The 9580-nt window shown below is 37.7% G+C and overlaps 1 protein-coding gene across 1 annotated transcript in view; it reads left to right on the top strand.

Moving 5' to 3' along the window:
- Nucleotides 1–3095: 3095 nt before the first annotated feature.
- Nucleotides 3096–9580, top strand: part of LOC108974565 (large proline-rich protein BAG6) — a gene marked incomplete in the record, with an annotated part of 7428 nt that continues 943 nt past the window's right edge. Inside the window, 12 exon segments of the mRNA XM_018942473.1 lie at nucleotides 3096–3862; nucleotides 4032–4149; nucleotides 4442–4638; nucleotides 4698–4829; nucleotides 4890–5546; nucleotides 5607–6420; nucleotides 6515–6568; nucleotides 7357–8010; nucleotides 8239–8916; nucleotides 8975–9105; nucleotides 9157–9420; nucleotides 9486–9580. Coding sequence (XP_018798018.1) covers nucleotides 3797–3862; nucleotides 4032–4149; nucleotides 4442–4638; nucleotides 4698–4829; nucleotides 4890–5546; nucleotides 5607–6420; nucleotides 6515–6568; nucleotides 7357–8010; nucleotides 8239–8916; nucleotides 8975–9105; nucleotides 9157–9420; nucleotides 9486–9580 — 3860 coding nt within the window.

The raw sequence follows: 9580 nt of genomic DNA, 5'->3' as shown, positions 1-9580 counted from the left end.
TAATACGGACATTTTAAAAGGAAAATTGGGGTCATGTACGTAATAACGTTGAAAATCAAAATATACAATTTTAGAAACGAATATCTAATTTTTATGGAAACTTTCAATATAAAAGATATGTAATCTAAGATACRGTTAAGCCYTGAGRGATGAATGGATTGAAATAAATTCTACTCTAGAGGCAATTGCTTTCTGATTCATCGAGCAATTGATAAATTAAGGAGGAAAGTAGTGGTCTGAAAGAGTCTTTGAGAGGCTACATTAATCAATTTTTAATTTTTATATTCTTTGTGATGAGACATTTAGTTTAATAAATAAATAAAAAATAATGTAAATTTTTAAAATTTAATGTACTTTTATAATTCGCGATTCATTTTGAAAAATTTTAAACCGAAACAATTACTATTACAATAAATAGATCAGATCTCCAAAACTACTTGTCAGATAAGATTTCAAATTTTCGAATATTTTCAGATCAAATACAATTTTTTATATTCAATAATCCCTTAATTGCTATACCCATTGAAGAAGAAAAGGAGGATAACAATTCCTCCAGAGCCCCATGTTCTCAGACGAGTTCGGCGCTCATCAATAATTTCTTACAGATTTAATTCTACAACAAATCACTGCAATGATTCCCGAGATCCGGATTTCTCTCTACGGCCCTGCGTACACCGTTCATTTTCTAAGGAGCTTCGCAACTCCATATTGGCTTAATGGAAATTCCCACCATAGTCGGTTTTCCGTAAACGGAACGGACCTGAATTTGTATCCGGCCAAATAAAACTTAGTATTCCTCAAAGCATCGTTACTATAAAAACAACATAAATTTTACTATGATGATATGGATAGTTCTCAACATCACTCCGGCGACTTATTATACTTGGATCCACGAATAACTCTCCCAGAATTTATAATATAGCTTCAAATGATACTCAGCATATTTTTAAAAATAGTTTTGGATATATTTTTTGCTGATATAACAATATTTATATACCTATGTATTTGTAATCCTGCCACGACAACTTGTGGCAAGCCTTTCAGGAGGGCACTTACGATTTTTTTTTTTTTTTTTTKTTTTTTGTATCACTTCAAAGCAGCCTCATTTGACAGTTACATATATGTATATGTATGTACATATATATGGGTGAATAAAAGTACAAATATTCGAAAATTATGGCTTGTCTGTCTTGCGCCACAATTCTCCGGTGATTTGATAAAAAGCACATTTTTCTGCAATTTAAATATTTTACGAGTAAAATAAATTCAAACTGAACTTYATGGAAATTTCTACCTACAYGTACATAMATACAAATACATATGTATATATTATATATGTTCAAGCACGTGCATTCATATTATTACGCTTACAACTGTAAAACAGGAATATACATATATGTACTGTGTATACACACAAATCCTCAAATGCAACTCATTTATCAACACTGTTAAACCTGAAATTTGCACATTTCTTGGCGCACAACAATCCAAACCGCCTCTCATACCCCTAACGARATTCGCTGGTGCAGCGAATGGCTTCTCGTGCATTTTTGGTACACATATAATATATGTACATACATGTAAATATCTATGCACATACTACTAGTTCCCTGCATACGTATGTATGCACATATTCATTAAGGGTTCTATATCGCACTTATTTGGTATTTTTTTAAGGAATCGTCCTTCTTTTGTGACGCTACCTCTTGCTAAACAGCTTTTCAGGTCTTTAGCGCGTCTGACGGTTAACTATGGCRTTCGCCTTTTACCATACCATTTGCCAGCGGAATCATATGGCATGTGGTACGCGCCAGTACTTTGCTCATTTCTACGGTTAATTTACAATTGACATATGTAAGTTAACATTTCCACAGTATTATTTTGCTTATTCGTTTTGTTTTTATTTTTTTCTTTTTCAAGTCGTTTCCTCAAGTTTTGTTTTGACTTTGTCTGAGGCTCTGATGTGSATTGTTGTGGTGTTGTTGCACAGTGGCTTTGCTATGCAAATTTATGCAGTTGTACAATGAAGCTGCTTATTTTATTGCTTCTGCTTTTACATACGTGAATATAAATAACATATTTACATAGATATGTACATATGTATTTCTAATAAAGTCGGTTTCAGAACATTGGCTAAGTTTTTTATTGAGTGATTTACAAATGTGTAAACATATAAAGATTTTGATAAGTGAAATATAGTATGTATTTGTATATATGTATGTATAAAAATGAACGGTATTCCGATTAGAAGATACGATAAGCTCTTAAAAATTTATTATATTCTCTCTTTTGCAAYTTAGTATAATTATTGGAAACATGTATTTTCGGAGTTTAAATATAAMCAAAATGCTAAGCGGAGAAGGTAATCAATATATGCAGAAAATGACCAGCGTGGCTAAGGCTCACAATACCGCGCCTTATTAATTAAATCACGCTCTGATGTACACGTAAACAAGTAATTTTAGTGTCCTATAAAATTTAGAGCTAGAGATATTAATATTGCTCTAAAATGGTCATTAGTAATCAAGCTAAATACATACACACATATGTATGTATATGATCCCTCAACTTCAAAATTTCCGGCACGCTAAGAAAGGTATTTGGTTTTTTTAGGTATATTTGTTCTTTAATCCATTACGTACATTTGATTACGTCATTATTGGCTACTTCTTTTAAAGTAGAATATAAGATCACGAAAAAGCAATTTTCAACAATTATTATTTCAATTATGCAAAAAAATTAACGTCCATAAATTAAAAGTATCTGTTTTCTTTTGTTTTAAAAATCAAAGCATCATTCACAATAGCAAATTGCTGACTTCAGAGAGCGTCTATGATAAACGTTCTATTCTCTGTTATATGTTTTACGTTCTCTGGTTGTTCAGATTAAACAAAATAATAGACACAACCTATTTTATTATTTATACGACAAATATTATACCACCAACCACGAAATAAATCAAAATTTAGTTTAATACTGCTGCTTTTCTTAAATTTATATTAAATATTTAAGTACTTCACATAATGACTTCTGGCATCATTTTCGTCGATAGTTGGCAACGCAAGTTTTTTGTTATGTCCGGTAGCATTTCGGTTGTGGAGCAAAAGTCGAATGCCGATTTTTCACTTGCAGTGAAATTTTATTGAGAAAAACAATGAAAAAAAGTGTCAAATTACAATAAAAACTCAAAGTAGGTAAACTATAGTGTGAAAAAAAACATACTGCAATTCCATTTCATGAGTGTATTATCAATAACGTTAAGAAAACTCCGTGAAAGTGATCCTATTCTGCGTCGCCTATAACCATCAATGCCTAGCAAGGTGTTCCAACTAGAAGGCTCTGTGTGTGCGTGTGAAAAGAACACAACCAATGTGTTTGCTTGGATGCATTAATAAAGAGTGAAAGTGATAGCATAAGCATATTTTTACATTTGAATAGACGTTGCAAATCTTCAAAATAAAATAGCAAAAAAACATCGTGTTAAAAAACACACTCACTTATAACTGTCAAAGAAATGTCAAATGCGCGAATTTGACATTTTCAACGTTCGCAGTCACCGTCTGATGTAAAAAACTTTCTGGAAAAATAAAAAAATTTCCCAACACCAGCAACAACAAATCAAACGGAATTTTGTTAAAGTACCAAACTAATAATAAAGGCGCATTCAAACGCAAATAACCGTGCATAAATTAATTATATTTCTGTGATTGCTAGACGCGTTTAGGCGCTATACACCTTACACCACATTAACCAACATTTTCCGTGTTTCGTCAGGACAGTGCCGTCACCACGCAAAATGTTAATAAATTTAAGAGTAAAAACACTCGATGCTCAAACGCATGATTTTAGTATTGATAATGAGGTAAGTAGACAGTTTACATTGGAAATTCCTAATCGTGTCAAAGATCACCACTCCCTAGTATGAAGGGGAGGGGTTGTCTGCAAATGACCGCCTCCACACAACGTAACGCAATTGTCTAACCATATTAATATATTCCCTTATATATTCACATTATTTTGCTATGCTACAGTTGACTATTCGCGAATTTAAGGATAAAATCGCTGAGAAAACCAACATTTCCGCAGACCAACAGCGTATCATTTATTGTGGTCGTGTTCTTGCCGATGAGAAACAATTGAAAGAATACGGTGAGTCAAAATATGTGAATAGAAAATGCAGCCAACCAAAAAAAGGCATAAAATACTTTTAAACAGCTACTCATTAGATACAATTGAAATGCGAAAATTTAAATTTTATGCTGAATATTAAATTAATTTAACCAAATTTCATTATAAAATTCCAATTTTGTTAGATTTAAAAAAATTTTTTTTTAAATAAAATCAGTATTGMTTATTGGTTAGTTTATTTGAAATACTTATTTTCTGCAATTTTGAGGCCATGGAAATTATTTAAGTTTTCTTCTAACAATATAATTAATAGATGTCGATGGAAAAGTGGTTCACGTGGCTGAGCGTCCACCGCCATCACAGCGTGGGCCTTCTACTTCCAATTCATCCTCAAACGATACACCCAACACACGTGAACGTACCAACAATCGCGGAATGCGGAATTCTCCATTGTTTAGAGCACTGGACGGTATGGTTGTTGGAACCATGGCAATACCAATGAATCCTGTTGTAAGTGTATATCATTTTCCAGCTATTCTCTACTTAATAAAATTGTACTCTCGTTTTAGCAAAATAACGGGCAACAGCAGGTAAATCCATTTGCTGCTTCTTCGTCATTTTGTATGAACCGCATAACTGTGGCCCGGCATATGTTGGACTGTGCAAATAATATTGCGGCCTATTTGGAGGATCCGGAGAGGGTAAATAGTTTTTAAGAAAAATATTAAATACTGTTAATATCTTTTATATACGTATTTTAGGGTCTTAATAACACCTCTTTGGATATTTTGGCGCGTGGCAGCTGGACCATGGAATCCACTGTGGTTGAAGTGGGCTTTACCGCTGCTGATTTGCCACAAAACCAAAATATTGTGGAAATGGTACAAGACGCTGTCTCAGCAGCGTTACGTCGCAACAGCAACACAAACGTAACTGTAGTGCAATTACCCACAGTCTTTGGTTCCAACGAGGGTGAAGCTGCCACCGCGAATGGTGCCGAAGGTGTGGCAAATATGGATGCAATTGAGAGTACTGCTGCTGTTGATGCGGATGTGGATGCTGACGGCGATGCCGATGCTGGAGATGCTGCCGCTGCTGTTATTATAGAAGATGTTATTGATGATGCTTACGAAGGAGTTGCTGCTAATATTAGCCTTGCTTCCGACACTACTGGCACTAGCTCTACTAATAATACCACATCATCTACTAACACAACATCTGATGCATCTACAACAGACATCTCGAGTGCATCTACAACAACGGGTACAAACACGGAGGAAAATCCTTCACGTCGTCGCACCAACACACGAGTTTTAGCGGAAGTGGTCGAACAAATGCGCACTGTACAGACACGTCTCAATCCTTTCATACAGCAATTCTACGAATTGTTAAATAATGATCCAACATACGAGGAAGAGGTGCGTATTGCTTATAATTTCTAACTAATAATTAAATATAAATGCTCTATATTATTATAGAATRCAACCGATCGCGATAATGCACAGCGGCTTTACAATCGAGTTTCCGAGGCGTTACACTATATGTCGCATGCCCAGCATGCCATATCCGATTTGATGTTGGACGTATCACAGCCAGCACCGCGTTTTCTCACTTGTCGCCCGATATTGGTTGAGCAAAGCGGTTATGTTAGTTCCAATAATTATTTATCAGCTGCTGCAGCGGCTGCCGCTGCCGCCGCCACTGGTAACAATCAGCAGCGTCCTCGTTCGCGCACCACCTTTATATCACCACGTCGCGATCACGCTGTCACCATAACAACCCTTTCACCACCTACCACTGCAAGCGGTAATACCAATAGTACAGCAAGTGGCAATACTGCTGTTACTACCGAAGCAGGCAACAATAGTGGTTATGTTAGTTCCAATAATTATTTATCAGCTGCGGCATCTGCTGCAGCGGCTGCCGCTACCGCCACCACTGGTAATAATCAGCATCGTTCACGTTCACGCGCAACCTTTATATCACCACGTCGAGATCATGCTGTCACCATCCTCTCACCACCGACCACTGCAAGCGGTAATGCTAATAGTCCAGCAGATGGCAATACTGCTGTTGSTGCCGAAACAGGCAACACTAGTGGTGGTAGTAGTAGTCCTGGCAGCGGTGGTGSTGATGGTAGCGCCGATAATAATCGTAATAGCAACAGCACAACTGCAAGCGCAAGTGGCAGTGGCAGCGGTAGTTCCATTGATGATCCGGTTGATGAACCATTAACCAATCCGAATGCAACGAGTACAGCGGCGGCAGCGAATGCGGCCACGCAAAGCAACGGTAAGACTAAGTGCAGTTTGGTAAAACGCAATATTTGGTATTTTAGTGTAAATTTTATATATTATATATTGTATGCATTTTGCAATTATTATAGATGATAGTGCCATAGAGATTATGCTCCAACCGAGAGGCGGATTGTATTTTGGCAGTATGTTTAGTTTTTTGTTGTCTGTTCAGTTTTACATTTTTGATTTTGTTTTGAGTTAATGCATTTTCACTATTAGTGCTTCATTTTTTTTTTACTGTTTTGGGACCATAAAATCTGTATGTTTGTCGTGCTTTTTTTTTATCATTACTAAAATAAGAAGGCGAATCATATTGGGTTTGAAGCACGTATGTAGATATGGTAAATAATGGTTTTTCCATTCTTCGGTTCGAAATCGGYAATTAATATGCACTTTTAAATTTACTTTATTTTCGATTAATATTATATACTTATACATAATTTCTTTAGTTTGATTTTGTGAGCTTTTGGGGAGTTTTCTTTATTCGATTAAAATAAAAATCGATAAATTTTTAAAGGAACAATCAAATTAAAAAAACACACCTTTTATATACACATATTATTATTTTATTGATAAATAAATAAAAATATCGTTTTTTTTATCGTAAAAGGAAAAATATGAAAACCGGTATTTGGGATTGAAAAATTAAAGCTCACAAAATACGACTAATTTTGAAACTCACACATCTTTTAATTGTTGATAAARTATTTTTGTTGATTATATGCTATTATTTTTTGTAACTTATTTCGTATCTAACTCTCGAAGTTACATATTTCGTTTTCAAAATTTTTAAACATTCATGCATGGCGTTGCGTTTTGCACTAATCTCCATTAATAGAGTAGTTATATTTTTTCTTATCTTTTTGGCCTTGARTTTACAAATTTGTATTTTTCTGAAAAATTATGGAAAAAACTGCCTTTCCTTTAATAGATAATCCACAGGTGCAAATGTCACGTCTAATCCAGGCTATGGTGAATTCCGCGCCCATTAACACTGAACTGCATGTGCAAATCCTACCACCCACCATATTAAGTGTGCCAGTGAATGCGCGTGGTGGGAACAATGGCAATGGTGAGCAGCAGCAACGTGCCACCGCTGCTACAACCGCAGACGGCACGGCAACAGCTGCTGGGAATAATAGCAACAACAATGCAAATGCCAATGCCAATGCCACAGGTAGCAGTGGTGGCAGCGGTTGCAGCGGTAGTGGCGCTAATGCCAACAATAATCAGAGCAACAATGCAGCACCAGCCACTGGCATAGTTTTGAATAATAATGGCGGTTATCGTCCCGTTTCCGCTTCATTGGCAATTGGCACACTGCCAACCACATCCACACAAACACGTTCAACATCGCGCCCGCAATTGCAGATTGGCGGCTTACCGGCCAACGGTTGGAATGGTCGCTTTATACCAGCCAATATGATGTCGTCGTTCGATCGCTTCCTACCATGCAATAGTCACCACATTCGGGAACCCGAGAACGGTAATAATAGCAACGCCGCTAATGCCAGTGCCCCTTCGAATGGTAACGGCAACGCCAATGCAAATGCTTCCATGAATAACGCAACGCCGCACATAATAAGTGAGTACAAAGCAAAAGTGAAATGAAATACTAAAAAGTGGTGGAAAGTGTATGTAGTTAACTACTAGCTTCTTATTCTTTTTCTATTTTAACGAGATAGCTTTATTTCGCAAACTGGCTCACCTTAACAAAGCTTTTGAGTTGGTTCTTTTGCCATTTATAACAATAAACTATTTCCACCATTTTTCAAAACCTCTTTCCCAAATGGAAATTTTTCTAACCTATTAGCCACGAATACGATCAATCCACACCCTCTACGCGCATTTGCCGATCTCTTGCCAAATGTACGTTCCACACCGACAGTAGGCGGTGCGCCCTCAGGTACAGCGCGCACCAATGCACCCCCACCGCCACCGCCAATGCGTCCAGCCAACCATTTCTTCTCGTTGCGTAACTTAATATCTGGACAAAATCGCAATACTCCAACGGCTCCTGCTGCGCCATCCACATCCGGCACCRCTGCAGCCGCCGCCGCTTCCTCCTCGGCTTCCTCCAGTGCTGCTAACACCGACAACTACCGGCGCAATTTGCGCACTCAGCTACTGAATTTCGTTAATCAGCGCATCTTCGGCGGTGGTCCAATCAACGAGGAGACCATATCACCGGCGGTTAACCGCGCYGTKGACTGGTTTGGYGAATCACTGGAATTGTTGCCACAATATGAGAAGCCCGAGTATGACTCACGGCATTCGGTCGTGAAGCTTTTGCGGCACATGTTGCCGCTTTTCATTGAAATAGTGCGCGATGATCAGAGTAATCTGGCGGCGTTCGAGCAGCGCATCAAACGTGCTTGCGAAGACTTCGTTAAACGTCTGTATAGCGTTTTATATGTGTGTGTGGGCCGCAATAATGCCCAACAATATTGGGTACAATTGATGCGTTTACTCTGGGTGCCGACGCGGTCATGTAAGTTTTTCAGCCAAATTTGATAAAGTTTATTTTAACTTTTTATGTATAATTTTAGATTTCCGAGGTGAAGCGCTACGTTTCTTAAGCATGTACATTAATACAGTGAATCCATCCAACATGGACACTGCTGATGTACAACAATATATTGTACATAGAGATGTACCCAGTTTGGCGCAATCAGATGCAGTAAGCTTCTCATTTCTCATTTATTTTMTTATACTCACCATARCTCACCAGGAGTCATTTGTAACTCCACCGCAACCTTTCAATTTACAGCCTCTAGAAACGGATGTCGAAATGGTCGAAGTGGCGTCTACATCCGAAGCAAACCCGCATAGTCAATTCTCAATAGACATCGACGACGACGACGACGATGTAGAACTCGAACTTGCGCCTGCCGAACCATTGCCCAACGTTAGTGCCGGCTCCGAGCCGTGGCATAGAAATTTCCCCACTGACTGGCTGTCGGTCATAACACGCGATCTACATACACAAAGTGCAGTAAGTAAACGTTAATTTTTATTTGTCAACATACATTACAAGTATGTAATGCATGCCGCTTGCAGAATCCGCCAAGTCAGACACCGTTCTCGGATGCGTACATATCAGGCATGTCGGCCAAACGAAGGAAAATGATACAGAACAACAAACCGCCAACCGA

Source organism: Bactrocera latifrons, unplaced genomic scaffold, assembly GCF_001853355.1.
Source record: "Bactrocera latifrons isolate USDA-ARS-PBARC rearing strain unplaced genomic scaffold, ASM185335v1 scaffold_567, whole genome shotgun sequence".
In the NCBI taxonomy this organism is placed as follows: Eukaryota; Metazoa; Arthropoda; class Insecta; order Diptera; family Tephritidae; genus Bactrocera; species Bactrocera latifrons.
Note: the sequence above shows the minus strand (reverse complement) of the source record. Positions and strands in the feature narration are given on the sequence as shown.